Source organism: Budorcas taxicolor, chromosome 16, assembly GCF_023091745.1.
Source record: "Budorcas taxicolor isolate Tak-1 chromosome 16, Takin1.1, whole genome shotgun sequence".
Classification (NCBI taxonomy): domain Eukaryota; kingdom Metazoa; phylum Chordata; class Mammalia; order Artiodactyla; family Bovidae; genus Budorcas; species Budorcas taxicolor.
In genome coordinates, this window is record NC_068925.1 from 61146568 (window position 1) to 61165669 (window position 19102).

The 19102-nt window shown below is 35.8% G+C and overlaps 1 protein-coding gene across 1 annotated transcript in view; it reads left to right on the forward strand.

Moving 5' to 3' along the window:
* Positions 1-19102, forward strand: part of RALGPS2 (Ral GEF with PH domain and SH3 binding motif 2) — a 112701-nt gene that overhangs the window by 77329 nt on the left and 16270 nt on the right. The window contains exons 8-13 of the mRNA XM_052653513.1: positions 5277-5414; positions 6602-6692; positions 11482-11549; positions 12892-13027; positions 13811-13962; positions 17184-17238. Coding sequence (XP_052509473.1) covers positions 5277-5414; positions 6602-6692; positions 11482-11549; positions 12892-13027; positions 13811-13962; positions 17184-17238 — 640 coding nt within the window. The remainder of the gene's footprint in view (positions 1-5276; positions 5415-6601; positions 6693-11481; positions 11550-12891; positions 13028-13810; positions 13963-17183; positions 17239-19102) is intronic.

The window sequence follows — 19102 nt, forward strand, 5'->3', positions numbered from 1 at the left end:
TACTGGAGTGGGTTGCCACGCCCTCCTCAGGGGATCTTCCCGACCCAGGGGTTGAACCCGCGTCTCTTAACGTCTCCTGCATTGGCAGGTGGGCTCTTACCAATACCAGGTGCTTTCCCCCTGTTGCTGCCTAACTTTGTGCTACTTGTCTCTTTCTCAGGCGCTACCGTCACCTCTGTTTGTTGATCAACATCCTTTATTTGAAGTCAGCTTAGTTTCTACTTCTTTCACAGAATTAGTTATTTCTTTAAATTCCTATGACATACATAGGTATAGCAGGGGTCTACTCAAAGGCCTGCAGATGCTCACAACAAGAATGAAGCAGGTAATGTATATAGGTGAAGTGGATGAGAGGTAAGAGAGCAGAGGAAAATAGGTTATGACCGACTGACATCTGTAATGATTACTATCTGTACTCTTCCCAGCTGTACCTCACTGTTGCCAGATCTCCCCATTTTTTAAGGAAAAAGTCATATAGATACTTCCTGTGTTATTTCCTGATTTTAAAAAGATTGGGACAGCTTCTAGCCTCTGATTTATACTATGTAATACATTACTTGATCATTCAGTGATCACATTGTATTCACTAATATCTTAACCTGGAGAAATATGAGATAGTAAACTCCTTCAGAGCTTTTTTGTTTAAGCAGTGTAGGGGTTTCTAATTCAGTTCAGTTCAGTTGCTCAGTTGTGTCCAACTCTTTGTGATCCCATAGACTGCAGCATGCCAGGCCTCCCTGTTCATCACCAACTCCCAGACCTTGCTCAAACTCATGCCCATTGAGTCGGTGATGCCATCCAACCATCTCATCCTCTGTCGTCCCCTTCTCCTCTCACCTTCAATCTTTCCTAGCAACAGGGTCCTTTCCAGTGAGTCAGTTCTTCCCATCAGGTAGCCAAAGTATTGGAGTTTCAGCTTCAGCATTAGTCCTTACAATGAATATTCAGGACTGATTTCCTTTAAGATGGACTGGTTGGATCTCCTTGCAGTCCAAGGGACTCTCAAGAGTCTTCTCCAATACCACAGTTCAAAAGCATCAGTTCTTCAGTGCTCAGCTTTCTTTATGTAGTCCAACTCTCACATCCATACCTGACTACTGGAAAAACCATAGCTCTGACTAGACGGACCTTTGTTAACAAAGTAATGTCTCTGCTTTTTAATATGCTGTCTAGGTTGGCCATAACTTTTCTTCCAAGGAGCAAGCATCTTTTAATTTCATGGCTGCAACCACCATCTGCAGTGATTTTGGAGCCCCAAAAAATAAAGTCTGTCACTGTTTCCATTGTTTCCCTATCTATTTGCCATGAAGAGATGGGACCAGAAGCCATGATCTTAGTTTTCTGAATGTTGAGTTTTAAGCCAACTTTTTCACTCTCCTCTTTCACTTTCATTAAGAGGCTCTTTAGTTCTTCTTCACTAGTTAGTAATTCATATCACTGACCAGGTTTGGAAAGTGGAATGGCAGGTGTCTAGGGACAAATTATGGTTAGTTTGGCATGTTAAATTGAAAATGAAAGTCAGGAGCTGTGTTCTATAGAGAAATTTGGAGAGTCATCAGCAATCAGGTGATGGTCGAGGCCTCAGAAATAAGGTAATTCAGAAGTACATGTAGAGTGAGAAGATTAATGACAGAACCATGGGGAACACCAATCCCCAGGGACCTGAGGAAATAGAAGAATCAAGGGAGGATGGAAGCGAGGCAAGTTCAAGGCAGTAAAGACTGAGAAACGAAGGGAGTCAGTAGTACAAATACTGCAGAGAGACCGAGCAGTGGAGAGGAGGCCAAGAGGGATGTCCACAGAATTAGTATGAGAAGGTCATGTGTGCCTTTGCCAGAATCAGTTTCAGCAATGAGACAGATGTGAATTTCACATGTTAGCACGTGTGGATCGGTAGAAACCTATGTACTGTCAGTGGGTGTATCAGTTGATATAGCTTTAAAAACCAATGTGGCACTGTCTTGTAAAGGTGAACATTATATATGCCTGCATGTATGCATATATGTGTTTATATCTCTTCTAGAGAAATTCTTGTACGTGTGCACCAGGAGACATGTACAAGAATGTCTATAGCAACAAGGAGGAAGGGGGCAAGTAACTCAAAACTCGTATCAAACAAAATGAATAGGTAAATTGTGATATAGTTACATATAGTTTATTCTCTTAAGGAACTACAGCTGTACTTAACAAGATGAATAAGTCTTAGAAACAAAATAGTGAGACAAAGCAATCACAGACCATGTTTAACAACCACTTATAAAGCACTTATTGTGTACCCATTCTGACTTTACCAGTATTATCATTTAATCACACATATAAAAGTATGATTTTTTTTTAAGCTCAAAAATAAGCAAAAGTAAAATAAAATGTGCAGGAATACAGACATGTGCCTCAGAAAGAACAAGGGGAATAATCTTAAAATTAGAAATGGTAGTTACCTCTAGACAGGAGGCAGAGAGATGACACAGGGAAAGAACATAAAGATGAGGCTGCTGCTGCTACTGCTGCTAAGTCACTTCAGTCGTGTCCGACTCTGTGTGACCCCACAGACGGCAGCCCAACAGGCTCTCCCGTCCCTGGGATTCTCCAGGCAAGAACACTGAAGTGGGTTGCCATTTCCTTCTCCAATGCATGAAAGTGAAAAGTGAAAATGAAGTCGCTCAGTCGTGTCCGACTCCCAGCGACCCCATGGACTGCAGCCTTCCAGGCTCCTCCGTCCATAGGATTTTCCAGGCGAGAGTAGTGGAGTGGGGTGCCATTGCCTTCTCCGAAAGATGAGGCAGCGGTACTGATATTGTAGCTCTTACGTTGATGAGTATTTATTACATTATTTGATAACCAGTATGATATGTTAAACTGTTATTTTTTAAAAAGATACAGTTATCTTTCTCACACAAATAAAATATGAATACATGTCAAAGGTTTTGTTGAAATCATTAAATATATAGGGAATCAGGAAGATATTTACAATAACTTCAAGGAAGAAGTCAGAGTACTGCACATACATGCAGGCCGTTGGGAATGCTGGAGTGAATTTACAGATAGTTGCAAAATTGGTCAACATCCACAGGGCAATAATCAGTTACATCCCACTGGACATAATTCATTGGCATTTTTATGGACAAGAATTTGTATTATTACCAGTTTTCAACAACTTATAAAACAGTTCAGGCCAAGAGGATGCACTGGAAACAGGATATACCTAGTAATCTTTTTGCCTATTGCAAAGTCTATCACAATTTTTCCTAACACAAGTAAACTTTTATATGTATCAAATATTACATAAAAATAGAGTGAAGGATAAAAAAAGTTAATTGTACCAGTCCTGTTTCTCTTTCAAGGTGTTTGTTGAAGACGGCGAGAGTCCTGTCTTGAGGAGGGCGTCAGATTTAAAGGAAGGGTTGCTTTGCTTGTGTTTTTAAATAGAGGAGATTTAAATGTGCACACTGGCTCTTGGAAAAGAGCCATGGAGTGTGAGTGATGGTGGAGGCAGCAGTGGATATGTTAAAAGGAGGCAGTAGAGATTACGTTCAAAATCGCAGTTTAGATTTGGAAGAAAAAAAGGGGATTCTTCTTCCTTTGAGATAGGAGGGAAAGAAAGGGAGCTAGGCTACAGATTTATTTGAAGTCATAAAAAATAAAGTTGAGAGTCTCTAAAGAAAAAGAAGTATTTATGATAGATGGCTTAAAGAATACTGTTAAGATTTACTGAATGGAAAAGGAATGATACTGGAATGAGTAAAAGGATTACCATTGCCAACTTTTTTACATTGTGTTAAACACCAATTGTCTGCAAATACTGGTCAGGATTTTCATTTTTTAAAGTGCAGGATAGAGTAACCACCTGAATGAGTTTATTATCTTAAACAGATTAAATATAAAACACAAAAGATTTTCAATAAGGAGATTAGAAAGTCTTAAAAATTCTCAAGTGAATGATACAGATACTGTATGAGTTTGTAAAAACAGTGTAATTAAAAAAAAACCTTGGAGTACAAGTGTATCCTCTGAGATCCAGCCCTGTCACTAACAATTCATGTGGTGTTAGGCACTTCCTTAATATCTGTGGACCTTAGAGTGTTTGCCTATGAAAAGAGGGTTTGGACTAGACAGTTTCTAAATTCCTTTCTTGGAATATGTGAGAAAACTAAAGAACCGTTGACACGGACCTGAATATAAGATAATGATTTAGATGGGCAGAGTTGAGTTCAGGTATCATTTAAGCTGGAAGAACCAGCATGAGAAAAAACATAGGGCTTATTTGGAAGGCAATAGGTACATCATTTTGGTTGCACTTATTCTGAGAGTTCATGAACAGGGAGTAACGATTTGAAAGTAGGAACATGGTGCCTTTTACGCTTTACACATGCATAGTAAACTCTCAGGAAGTATTTTCTGTGTATGTGACTTTGAATATCCAGAACTAGGACAACTGAATCATTTGAGAGGATGTATTGTTTTTGTTGGTACAGAAAAAAGAGCAAGGTTAACTTCAATGTGTAGTTAGTAGAACTATTTCAAAAATCCAACTGTTAACTTTTAATAAAAACAAGACGTTTCTACTAGAATGAGACAGTTTTCAAAGTAATAAAGAATCAAGACTTCCTGGTCCTCCCAAGGTTAAGAAACTATCTTCTAAGGTGCCGAGGGAGGAGAGCACAGGTTTGATCCCTGGTTGAGGAGCTGGGATCTCATGTGTTATGGGGACAGCTGGGCCCAAGCGCTCTGGAGTCTACACACCTCAGCGAAGAGCCTGTGTGCCACAACCCAGACCCAGTGCAGCCAAATAAATATTTAAAAGGAAAAAAAAAGTAAGGCTCATGTGACAAGTTACCCACTCGAGCCAAGCATGTATAGAACTAATATTAAGTTAACTGCCCCATGGAAGTGGAAGGGAAGTGGTTAGACTGGCTAAACTTAAAACTTCTTCAGGTTATACCACAACTTGAAAAAAAGGTACTAGTGTATAAACATAAAAACCGAGGTTTGGAAATTAGAATAATTATCTTTATTTTATACAGAGGCAGAATCAGTTCAGGAGCTCATCTTCTTTCCATTAAGACCCATGGGTAGGTAGGTACTGGAGTTTCTAACTTCAGCTTTAAGTTACATGTCTGACCTGGACTCCACAGAAATCTAGGCCTTATTGGTCATGTTTTAACGTAGTATTAATAATGAATATATTTTAAATATGGCATATATTGAAATATAGCTATAAACAAACTATACTCATTCAAACAAGTAGGAAAACCTCATTTATCTTTATTTTGTTTCAGGTATCTATCTATCTGATTTAACATACATTGATTCAGCATATCCATCAACTGGCAGCATTCTAGAAAATGAGCAAAGATCAAACTTGATGAATAACATCCTTAGAATAATTTCTGATTTACAGCAGTCCTGTGAATATGGTGAGTTTCTGGGAGTAATGCTGTAATTCATTTATAAAGGTTTGATTCATTTACACAGGTTGATGGCCACTCTTCACAGGACAGGGTACATCATCCTAATGTAAAGGAAAATAATGATTATGTCACTGTTCAGTGTTTAGCATCCTATTTAAGATCTTGGTTTTAAGGAGTTCAAGTATTTCATACTTAAAATGCTAAGTTTTATCTTTTGCTCTTCTGTAATTTGTAGCAACTTTGCTAATGTAGTTTTCACAATTATTTTCTATTCTTTTCATCTCATTTGATCTCCCTGATCTATTATGTAAATATTTCTTTTATTTTTCAGTTAAGGAGTGAACTGAGACTGTTGTAGTAAGAGTTGAGAAGCTTTCTTGAGTTGTATGTTGAGTAGATAGCCAGTTTTTGTCCAAGATGTATTTTATGGAAACACATATGTGAAAAGAACTTATGCAAGCCCAAATGATAATTTTTTTTTAATTTATTGTTTTAAAGCATTTAAGTGCTTTCAGCTTGATAGAAAATAAAGAGAGGTTTTTACAGCTATGTAATTTTAATGCTGTTTAAAAACAGTTTACAGTTTGTTGTTATTTAACTTTAATCTCTTTTTTTTATCCTTTTCTCAATTTTTTTAACATAACATCAAATTGTAATGTTAAATCAATCTTATTTGAAATTTCTAAGTAGGAGAGAAAACTACAAATGTGAGCCAGGCTTCTTTAAAAAAAAAAAAAAAAAACCCTAAACTACCTTATATCTTGCACTTAGATGAGGTTTGACTATAAATTACAGTGGTGGCTCTGACTTTTTTAATGAAATTTCTCAAATATGTGGGACTTTCTAAATGGAGGTGTTTTAATCTATACAAACAGCCTGCAACTGCAGTTTTCTAAATTAACTTCAGTTTTACATTAAATAACATTTACCTCAGTCATGTCCTTCTGGAGTTAATTTTGGTGCCATGTGGCCTTCAGTTCAGTTCAGTTCAGTTCAGTCGCTCAGTTGTGTCTGACTGTCGGCGACCCCATGAATTGCAGCATGGCAGGCCTCCCTGTCCATCACCAACTCCCGGAGTTCACCCAAACTCATGTGGCCTTAATTTACCTTTAAATATATTTTTCTCAGCTTAACTTTAAAAATTTTGCCAGAGGTGTACTTTATCAGATAATTATTTATCATGTTTTGCCTAGATATCCCCATGTTGCCTCACGTCCAAAAATACCTGAACTCTGTTCAGTATATAGAAGAACTGCAAAAGTTTGTGGAAGATGATAATTACAAGTAGGTTGGATCTTCAGAAGTGGTTTGTATAACTGTGTCCTGTCCTCTACCCTTTCATCTCTGTATTCAAACATCTAAATACCGCGTCTTACCATGCAAAGCTGTTGTGCATTCACAGTGGTAAAGTTACCTGTTCCCGTGAATTTTTTAAATCAATCACTTGATGCGACGGAGCCAGTATACAAGTACGTCTTCTCTTCTTCTATTAAAAAGCATTGTCTGTTTCTCAGCTTGTTGAGAGCTGATGTTTGATAGTTCTAGTTTTACATTTCTTCCTTTCTCTCTCCATTGAAGCATTGAATCTTGATGGAAATGTGTCTTTTAATAGACTGAAAAATCAATGTAACAGTCCATGAATAGAAAAATTGCTCCTCTTTAAGGAAATTTTTAACACAATTTTGAATTTGTTTTCAGTTATTTTTGTGTACTGGAAGAATATTGAACCTTCTGGACTCTGAATTAATATTTGTCCAATAGAACACCACACTTGTCCTTTCCCCTATTCAAGCAAGTCCTTCGTTAAAGGTTTTCAAAACTTACTTTTAATACAGCTGATATCCATGTCTTTTTGCTTAACCATTCTCAGTCCTGCCCAACGGAAAAGGGATTTTTTCATTATTAACCCTTTTTATTTTTCTGGAGTAGGAAATGCAACCCACTCTAGTATTTTTGCCTGGAAGTTTCCTTAGACAGAGGAGCTTGGTGGGCTACAGTCCATGGAGTCACAGAGGCAGACGTGACTGAGCACACACACGTTTGCATTTATTTTCCAGTAGTGTGCTCTGCACCATGACTATCAGGTTTTTTTTTTTGTTTTTTTATTTTTTTTTTCCCAAAAGATAGAAGGATAAAGAGGCGATTTCTCTTGAGGCTTTTCATTTTCCTTGCAGGTTCATTTATTTAAAAAAAATTTTTTTTGCTGTTTCTAAGCTTTCAGATTTAACTTTGTATCTGCCACAAGTATTTTTTCCAGTAAAAGGTTATACTTTAAATTTTTATTAAAGTGAAAGATAAGGTTATTTTTTAATATTAATGCATTATATACAAAAAATTTCTTATGCTGTGTGATAGTAATTATCAGCTTCTTTGTTCCATAAGTTTCAACATCTTTTAAGGAATTCTGGAGAACAGAATTGGTACGCATAATAAAAGGCTAGAAATTCCAGAAAACAACTGGAAATAATTTTTCTTCAAATATCAAATATATTAAGAAGCTCTGTACATATATTTAAAATGTATCTAAAGCTTTATTTATATTTGAAAACACCTTTATTGCTATCTTCTCCACCATACTGTATTATTACCACTTTGTCTTTTTGTATCAATTTTTGTTTTACAGAAAGATTTTACAGGGTAATTCATTTGAAAATGTATGAGGTCAGTGCATCAGCTTTTTAATAATCTTGGCACTGTTTCACAGATCTGATGCCCTAGATTGTAAGCTTCTTGAGCGTGATGGTCTCTGTCATATTTATCACTTATTTCTTTCATCTCTCTACTGACATAGCATAAAACACTCCTATTTTGTCCAGTTGGGTACAGAAGATTATCTTAAAACTCAAAACATGAGTAAGTCATTATTAAAATTTCTGTGTCTGTCTCAAGAAACTTAATGTATTTTTTAAAAGTTAAAGTGTAACTCTTCAGTAGAAAGTGAAAGTCGCTCAGTTGAGTCTGACTCTTTGTGACCCCATGGACTATACAATCCATGAAATTCTCCAGGCCAGAATACTGAAGTGGGTAGCTCTTCCCTTCTCCAGCGGAATCTTCCCAACCCAGGGATCGAACCCAAGGTCTTCTGCATTGCAAGTGGATTCTTTACCAGCTGATCCAACAGGGAAGCCCAAGCATATTGGAGTGGGTAGACTATCCCTTCTCCAGTGGATATTCCCGACACAGGGATTGAACCGGGGTCTCCTGTGTTGCAGGCAGATTCTTTCCCAACTGAGCTATCAGGAAAGCCCTTTCAGTAGAAGTGAAGTCTAAGAAATTGTTGCATAAATACAGAGTATGGTGAATTTTAATGCTGAAAGGATAGACTTAACTAAGCTGTTAAGTAGTTTTAGCTGTCTGTATCCTGGCATGAGCGCTTCGTTTTGGTAGGAAAGTGGATGCTGTTATACTGCTTTTTGTTTTCATGAGTAACTAGAACTCGAGCAGCCTTCCCATTATACTCATTGTGTGTTAGTAACTTAGTCGTGTCCAACTTATGCAACCCCATGGTCTGTAGCCCATCAGGTTCCTCTGTCCATGGAATTCTCCAGGCAAGAATACTGAAGTGGATTGCCATTTCCGTCTCCAAGGGATCTTCCTGACCGAGGGATAGAACCCAGGTCTCCTGCATTGCAGGCAGATTCTTTACCATCTGAGCTACAGGGAAGTCCCATTGTATTCATAAATATTTATTCAGCTTTTGCTATAGATAAATGCTAGCTGCTGGGATTACAAAATAAATAATTACAAAATAGTTCCAAGAGTTCTATACTAGAGATGTGCCGAGGATGCTATGGGAACATAAATGAGGGGAGACCTAACTCAGCTTTAACTGGGAAAAGTGAAGAGAAAATAAACATGAGCAGCTTCAGGTGACCATCTTACCTTAGTCTGCATCTTAGCAGGTGAGTTGCTCCACATGAAGAGTTAAGAAAGATGTTTCAGGGATGGAACCATCAGTGGAATAGGGTGGGAAGCTGTGTTTGCTTGGGGTACTGCAAGTCACTTGGTGGTATTGGAGAATCTCATGGGAAGCTGAAGAAGAGAGTGTTTTCCTAAAGATGGAGTTGTGTTGCATGAACCTACTGATTAAATGTGTTGAAAATCAGAGCATTTTAACATAAGAGCTATTAAGGTCATAAGTTGGGAAAAATGGATTTTATGATGAAAGATTTAAATAAAAATGACTTTTCATTTATCCATAAGCCTCTGTTTTTGGCAGCTTCATCTACATAGGCAGCCAGTATCAATATTACAAGTTACATGCATGTGTTTTAATCAGGGTGAAAATCTTTCGAAGTTATTTCATTTTAATACTGAGCATAATATCTTTTGGAGAAGGAAATGGCAATCCACTCCAGTATTCTTGCCTGGAGAATCCCAAGGACAGAGGAGCCTGGTGGGCTGCCGTCTATGGGGCCGCACAGAGTCGGACACGACTGAATCGACTTAGCAGCAGCAGCAGCATAATATCTTTTCTCAGTGAATCAGCATCACTGTTATATATAGTGTTTTGATGATGATATAGGCAACTGACACTGACTGCATTTTAAGTGCAGTTTAAGACAAACTGCAGTTTAAGATGCTTCTACTTTTTATATTGCTGTCGGTTATCAGCCATTATTAATAGCAATGTGATTCTCCCATAGCCTCCTTTCTGTTCCTTTCTATTTTGGTTCTGTGTTAGGAAACTTTACTTAATTTGCTTACTTCTTTGTCTTCCACCTTCTAGACTGGACACCCTGTCTGCTTTAGTCTCCATTATATTCCACTGCTGAGAGAACGGTGCCTGACACAAAACAAGAGTTCAGCGAAGGAATATAGCATAGTCTGAAGCTCACATAATTAGAGTCAGCTACCCTGTAACAAGAAAAAGAGCAGAGAGTTCTGGTTAATCATGCATCTGTTCAATACATGTACTTTACCTGGTTAAGTAATTAAAGTACAATTGTGTATGATTTCTTCTTTAGGATATCAAAGACATTGATAAAAAGTTAAGCACTATAATAGGTTTATCATTATAATATCATTTGTATTGTGCAGTTTCATAAAAATATCCAGTTGGTAGGATGCTGAAAAATAAAAAGTCTTTATTAATTTCCAGACAAATGCTTAATGATAATACAGAGTACATCAAAGTGTATTTCCTGGACTACACCAAAATATTTTCTACAACTGCTTTAGTATCCTATTTCCTGAAACCATTTCCACTGATAGGAATTATAACCTTTGTTTGCTGCAGAACTCAAAATTGGTACATTTTCCTAAATGGAACTTGTGTGTGTGTGTGCTCAGTCGTATCTGACTCTTTGTGAACCCATAGACTGTAGCCTGCCAGGCTTCTCTGTCCATGGAATTTTCCAGGCAAGAATACTGGAGTGGGTTGCCATTTCCTTCTCCAAAGGATCTTCCTGATCCTGGGATTGAACCCAGGTCTGTTGTGTCTCCTGCATTGGCAGGCAGATTCTTTACCACTGAACCACCTTAATTTCCAACTAATAAACTCTGACTTAGAAAAGGGATTTATCAGGGATTTCGTAAACAGCCTTTTTATTTGTATAGATAGATCTTTCTTTTGATAATTTGAGTTGGTTGGTTTTTTGAATGGTTAGTTTTAAATAAGGTTTTGTTTTCTTTTGTTTTAATTTTCAGTGCTACAGAGACCATTAGCCCATCCAATAAGGATCCTAGAAAGAATTTGCATAATTTAATGCAATGTCGGAAAGTTACTGAACTTACTTGCTTTGTATCAGTATAACCTCAGGTTAACTCACCAAATAGCTTTAAATGTGCTGAATTGTTCGGCAGTATTGAGGTTCTTGGGAGAGCCATCTCTGTTTTTGAATATGAGGTTTTGATGTTTTTCCCTCTCTTAATATTTCCTGGAATCACTGTAAGATCAGCTTTGTATGAAAGAGAAAGGGGACTTAACTAAGATCACCCTTGAAGAAACATATATAGTTGAGATTATTTTATAAAAAATGTTTTTAGGCTTTTGGTAGAAAAATACATGATTTTAATGTTATTTGGTCAAATATTAATCATTTTATGTGCTTTTTTCCTTTTTGAAATTCAGGCTTTCATTAAAGATAGAACCAGGGACAAGCACACCACGTTCTGCTGCTTCCAGGGAGGATTTAGTAGGTTAGTGCAGCTTTCTCTTGTTACTGAGTAATAAACCAGATAACCTAATAAGAAAGAAGGGATATACTCCAAAGTGAATAAATGCTTAGTACATTTTATTCTGCCTGCACAGTTTTATTTTTGGTATTAAAATATATCTTTTTCTGTTTGGTTTTTCTGTTTTTTTCATTAAAAAGTTGCCATGTGTAGTTTGTCAGTAATATACAAATAAATATGCCAAGTAATTAAGAGTAATAGAAACAGCCAACAGAAAATAATAAGTGTTTATGAATTATCAACTCTTTTTTCATTAAGCATACTGTAAGAGGCAATGAAGGTTAATTATGTTAGAAATTTCTGTTGTCTAAGTGAAAAATTTACCAATTTGAATAATTATAGGAGTCAATTTTAGTGGCCTTTTTTTTTAATTTCACTCTAATGCTAGACCAAGTACTGAAAAGAGTAATCATAGTCTCTTATCTGTTGCATTACAGTTGGGATTTATATGTATATAAATAATCTAGAAACATAAAATTGAAGAGAATTTTTTAAAGAAATCATAGACAGTGCCTCATTTAATATTCCTAATACAGACGTTGGCACTAAGCTTTGTATTATTGTATATCCTAAAAATAATTGGAGACCCATCTAATAAGGTATGAAGGGAATGAGGAGGGAGCAAAACCATGACAGTATCTACAGGGGAGAGTGGTCCAAGCAGAGGAAATCATTCAGGCTATATTTATTTAAATTTGCTTTTCTTTTCATTCTTAAAGTGATATTTTGCTTGTAAAGCAACTGTACACCAATAAAAAATTTTTTTAGTGTTATTTTGCAAATCTGTGTACTCTCAAGTTCTGTTTTTTTAAATTTCCAGAAACTTGAGCAGTCGATATAGATTTAAATTGTAACTTGAATCGACCTACTCTACACATTCTGTATGTATGAAGAAGCTGAAACTAAGAGTGAAGAAATCATGTGTAAAATTAAATGAACACTGAACTAGGATTCAGAAGATCTGAGGGTTTAGTCTAGGTTTCATGTGTAATATGAGACCCTTACACCATCTCTTCTAATCACCCTGTTTCCTCTATAAACAGGCTATTTATACTGGCTACTTAGGGCAAGTAAAAGAGATAGAAATTAATAGATATTATTTCTTTCGAGGTTTTGTGTTTTATGACTCAGAAACTAAGTATTTCTTATGTTCAATTAAATAGAATTCATAGTACCTTAAATTAAGCCACAATTTTTATTTCATATCAAACGATTGCAAATAAAGCAATCTTCCTAAACCATTTAACAATTTCTGTCTGTCTCTCTTTGTGTCTCTGTCTTTCTCTTTTTTAATTTAACCCTTAAGGTCCTGAAGTAGGAGCATCTCCACAAAGTGGAAGAAAAAGCATGGCAGCTGAAGGAGCCTTGCTACCACAGACGCCGCCATCCCCTCGGAACCTGATTCAACATGGACATAGGAAGTGCCATAGCTTGGGTTACAAGTCAGCACTTTTAATTTTATCTGTCAAATCTTTTATGTATTTAGTTGGATTTATTTCCTACTTATTTTACTAGTTGGACAGAAAATAGTGTCCTTGCATAGTTTTATTTATGTAAAGCAGTCTTTTTCTGATTTAGTAAAATATCTTGTTTGCATAAAGGCATTTATTTCTTCCTTACCTTAATTTGGAAATGAGCTTTTTCCAGTAGTGCTTTCACATTTTGGGGAATAAAAATGAACATTACAGGTCATCATCATAGATAAAATCAGGAAAGCAAACACTGTTTCCATTTTAAATTATAACTTATATCATGAGGCATTGCTTGTCTTAACCAAAACAAGTCACCATAAATAAAGCATATAAAAACTGTTCTTCTTATAACAAAATACAAAGAAAGGGAAACTCTCTTTTTGTTTAGCTTTACAAGATTGTTTCCTCAAAATGGACCCCAAGGTTCTCTTTTGTCATGATTTATGTGAAAATTTAATAGACATTTTCCAAAAGTGAACGTGAAAATAATTTTTAATGAACCCAAGCATCAAGATAAAGTATTTTCTGTTATATAGGTAGATATGGCCTGGTTTTCTAAAAAATTTTTCCCTAAACTATTAGCTTGAGGCTTTCATGGTAAAATCAGTGTGTTCATTAGTATGAGAGTTCAGAAGTAAGTTCAGGATAGCAGGTACATCTTTTATATCCTGAATCTTTATGTAAGAGTATCTTTTATATCCTGAATTAGTAACAGTAATGAAAGATATGAAAAATATTTCTCTTTGTTTCCAGTTTCATTCATAAAATGAACACAGCAGAGTTTAAGAGTGCAACGTTCCCAAATGCAGGGCCAAGACATCTATTAGATGATAGCGTCATGGAGCCCCATGCACCATCTCGAGGCCAAGCTGAAAGCTCTACTCTTTCTAGTGGAATATCAATAGGTGAGAAATAATTCTCTGAGAGAGTACCAACTTATGTAAAATAAGACTTCTAACAAAACTCAGCTGAAAAAGCATGATTAACCCTACTACAAGTAGAAAAAATAATTGATAAAAGCTAAGTAGCAAAGTGTGGATATAATATCATATTACTAGTAGCTGCTAAAATTAATAATTCATGATGGTTTGAAAAGTACCTGATGTTTTTGACTTCAAAAGGGGAGGCATTCAAGGAATGGTGGGGAAGAGAACACAGGCACTGTTGAATTGGTTACTGCATGTAGTTGGAATGCAGTAATGAGGAAAGGAGCAGATGAGTTATGATTCTCAGGTTTTTTTTAGATTAAGCAGCTAGTTAGATATATGGTGGTGCTGTTACCTAGGCAGAGAACATTATAAGAGCAGCCATTTGTAGGTATTGAGGTATTTGTAAAGGGTGACTAGGTTTGGGGAATTAAGAATTCCATTTTGGACGTGTTTGGATCATATTGAGTTGTCAGGTAGGTAATCGAATGTATGAATCTGAAGCTTAAGGAGGTAAAGTCACATCTATAGATACAGGTATAAGAATTAGCATATTTGTAGTATCTCAAGCCATGAGACCAGATAAGGTCACCGAGGGAGAGGATATAAATAAATAAGAGTAGATATGCTAACATTTGGAGGTGTCATTTTTTTTAAATGGTTGGCCATCAAAGGAAACTACAAATGAGGGACCACTGAAGTAGGGAGAAAAGCAGTGTGGTATCACAAAAGCCCAGGAGAGGAGGGGTCTCTGAAGGGAGGGATGTGCTGAACGTATCCATATCAAGTGCACAAAAGAGAAAATAAGAGGAGAACAGGAGCTGATCACTGAATTTGGCAAGATAAAAGTCACTTGGTGACCTTGACTAAATTTGCTTTATAGAATACTGTGGGCAAAGCCCTGGGTGGAGTAGATTGGAGAATGAGAGGTAAGAAAATAGAGATGGCTATTATGAAGAAAATCAGGACTGGAAAAGGACGTGAAGTTAAGAAGAATGCGTTTGTTTTTTACTTCCTAAACTGTTATTTATTTTCTGAACCTTCTAGCTGAGCATAATTTCTTTGGATAGTTAGGAAATCTCTATACAATGCTATTTTTATTTTAAAAAGAAATAAAGAAGGAAAATATCTTCTCTGATTAACTGCCAAGGTTGCTCAAGGGCTGTCTATTACTCTTAATATGATCATCTCAATATTGATGAACAATCAGTAGAAAGAAATGTAGTAGTTCATTTTCTTGAACATACTGACTTCTTTTAACCCTTGAGAGTTTTGAACCCTGAAATTGCTTTGGAACTGGAAAGCTCCATTCAGCAGTTTTAGTCCAGTATTTCCCTTTTTATAAATGCAAATGATGACAAAATTTACAGAACAAAAGACAAGTTGATCACCTGAAATCTCTCTTCATTAATATTGTAAATTGCCTATATGCAAATATTAACCTCAATCTGAAAAATAGTACACAGAATAATTTTGCAAAAGAGAGAGGAAGAAGCTTTTTCTAGTTAAAAATGTGTTACAGTTCTGGAATCTAGCATGTTATTTTAAGTTAAAAAAAAGTAATTTTAAAAATTATAGCTCTCAATTTAGTATAAAGTATTTGCCTTTTCTGTAATACTTATCATAAGTATTATAATGATGATTATTCTCTATTTGTGACTTTTACTTTCCATAGATGTTCTTTTGGTTACCACAAGATAGTTATCTGATTATTTCATTCCATTACAGTTAATGTCTTATTTTAGAGAACTGTCTTTTAGAACAAGAAGGGGCTAATTCAATTTTTGCCTTTGTATTTATTGTTTAATTATTCCAAGGCTAAGTAGGTAAACAGTAAGGACTGTTGTATCCTTGTTTATAAATTAAGAACATTAGACATAAGCATTACTTTCCAGGGTGTTTCCTTTAAAACTTTAACATTCTAAAAAGAATGTTTGTAACCACAGCTGGTAGTTATTAATATACACACACAATTAATAATAACAAAAAATATTTTCCTTAGCTGTAACTTTTATATACAATATTAATTTATGCCTTGGAGGCTCTGAGAAAGTACCCTGGAGAAATTAACCAGTGCTTGGGACTGTGGCCTCTAACATTTTCTAACATGGCATATATGTCCTGGGTAACCCAGAATCCCAGAATAATCTTGACCAACTGAAGGAGGCATATCTACTCAAGGTCCGTGCTTCTGGAAGAAACTTTTGTGTTCTACAAATAAGTCCTACTAATTATGCTTAAATTTTCAGTCTTTATCACATAATATTCTTCACATCAAAAATAACATACAACCCTCCACTACCAACAGCAGATTACCTCCAGTTTCTTATCTGAGCCACACAACCAGAAAATTATTTCAGTAACTGTTAGTACTTCCAAGGATGGGACATAACTTGTACCATTCTACATGCATGGAAGAGGTGTTAAATCCATCACACATAATGGGTTCCTTATAGTATTCGAGTTTGAGCCTCTCAAAGAACCCTGGTTGTGAAAGTCTGATAGATGACTCAATGTGATACACAAGGGACAAATTAATTATTGATTAATTATCTTTAAAATAAATTTTAGAACAACCTAAGCTGTTTTGGACTCTCCAAGTTCTTTCCCCTCCAGTTAAGCTAATTTAAAACTTTCTATTTTAACTGATATTCTGGGTCTCTAAGAGAAAGTTTTTACATTGTTATGGTACCTTTTTTTTTTTTTCTTAAGAATTCCATCCTCTTCTGCCTTGCCTCTAAAGACAAAAGTTGAATTTCATTGAGCTTTTTATCCTTAGGATAGTAATGGGTTTAAAAAAAAAATGCAAAAGGAAGTATACCATGAACCTTTAAGAAATTTGTAATTATATTGGTCTTAAATTATGATAAACCTTATAAGAAAAAATTGTGTACTTATATGTGTACTTATATGTACTTATTCTCCAATGATAGAAAAAGTGTTTACTAATGTAATAAACTTAAGCATAAGTATACATATAAAAATATTTTATGCTGTTTTGTTTCTTTCTGTATATTTGTCAACTCTGTTCTAATATATTGCAAAATAAATCAAACACAATTATATTAGAATGAAGAATTGATATGTGAATGTTCACCAATAAATAATGTGAATAAGCACAGCTAGAGTATTTATTTTTTTAAAGTAAAATCTAAACTATAATTATGATGTTTAAAAAATAAGATAACTTTTGATTTTAGGTAGCAGTGATGGCTCTGAACTAAGTGAAGAGACCTCATGGCCTGCTTTTGAAAGGTAAGAAAAATTGTCCATTTAAACTGTTTTGAGTTTATTTTGTTTAAGTATATGATGTTTCCCAAGTGGCTCAGTGGTAAAGAATCCGCCTGCCAATGCAGGAGATGTGGGTTCAATCCCTTGGTTGGGAAAATCCCCTGGAGAGGGAAATGGAAACCTACTCCAGTATCCTTGCCTGGGAAATCCCACGGAGAGAGGAGCCTGCCGGGCTACAGTCAATGGGCTCTCAAAAGAGTCGGACACGATTTGGGGACTAAACAACAACAACAAAGTATATGATAATGTGAATTTTAAGACAGAATATTTATTACATATAAAAGGACTATTTAGGCTTCCTGCTGGTGGCAGAAATTAAAAGTTAATACTTAAGCCTAGAATTCAGTATTATCTCGTAAAGACATTTTATTTGGTGACTTGACACATATATTTGATTTTTAGTACATTTTAAATTGTAACTTAAAAGTAATAATAATCAGGGCTTCCCTGGTGGCGCAGTGGTAAAGAATCTGCCTGCCAATGCAGAAGACACAGGTTAGATCTCTGATCCGGAAGGATCCCACATGCCTCAGAGCAACTAAGCCCGTGCATTACAACTACTGAGCCTGTGCTCTGGAGTCTGGTAGCCACAACTACTGAAGCCCACACACTCTAGAACCTAGTGCTACACAGCCGGAGAATTCACCACAATGAGAAGCCCGCATGCTGCAAGTGGAGAGGTAGCCCCCACTGTCCACAACTAAGGAAAAGCCTGTCCAGCAACAGACCCAGCAGAGCCAAAAATAAATTTTAAAAAATATATGAAAAAATGACTTTAAAAAATAACAACCAACCATAGTCAGCTTACCTACTTTCAAGTACAAAAGTAAAATCTTTTCCTTAAATTCTGGTTTATTTAAGTAATTTTAAGGTATTTAGTGAAATGATCAATTTCATTCTCTGCTAATTTATACATTTTAAATTATACTCGTTTGAATTTAAATTGTCATTAATTAAAAGGTTCCACAAAGCTCACAGACACATGCTTAAATAATGTAAGCCATATTCTGTTCTCTTTTCCTTGATGCTTTAATCTATAAAAGCTGTCATCTGCTTGCAGCAAATATGCTGTGTTGATCTTTCAGTATAAGATTTTTCTAAAAATGTAGGCAAGTAGAGCAAATAATTGTTATGTAATAAATAGCCATTAGAATTTTGCTGTCTTTGATCATTTTAGTTCTGCCATTGTCATACTAAAATATTTGAACCTTGAGCAAAATAATTGCCCCTTTTGTGGCAATTATTTACTAAGCAGTAAGTTTCTGAGCAATCAGATTAGGTTGAATTTTGAATGTCATATTAAAATTGATGAAGTTGAAAATATTTAGTTACCCAACTCCCTGCCAGTCACTTTTTTTTAATATAGATTTATTTATTTTAATTGTAGGCTAATTACTTAACAATATTGTATTGGTTTTGCCATACATCAACATGAACCCACCATGGGTGTACATGTGTTCCCCGTCCTGAACCCCCCTCCCTCCTCCCTCTCCGTACCATCCCTCTACCACCAGCCCCAAGCATCCTGTTTCCTGCATGGAACCTGGACTGGCAATTCGTTTCATATATGATATTATACATGTTTCAGTTCCATTCTCCCAATTCATCCCACCCTCTCCCTCTCCCACAGAGTCCTAAAGACTGTTCTATACATCTGTGTCTCCTTTGCTGTCTCGCTCACTTTTTAATAGAACCAATTATACTCACTATACATCTGAAATTGAACTATACATATTTGAATTGGTTAATTTCATGGTGTTATTGGAAAATTGCGTCCCTGGAGAAGGAAATGGCACCCCACTCCAGTACTCTTGCCTGGAAAATCCCA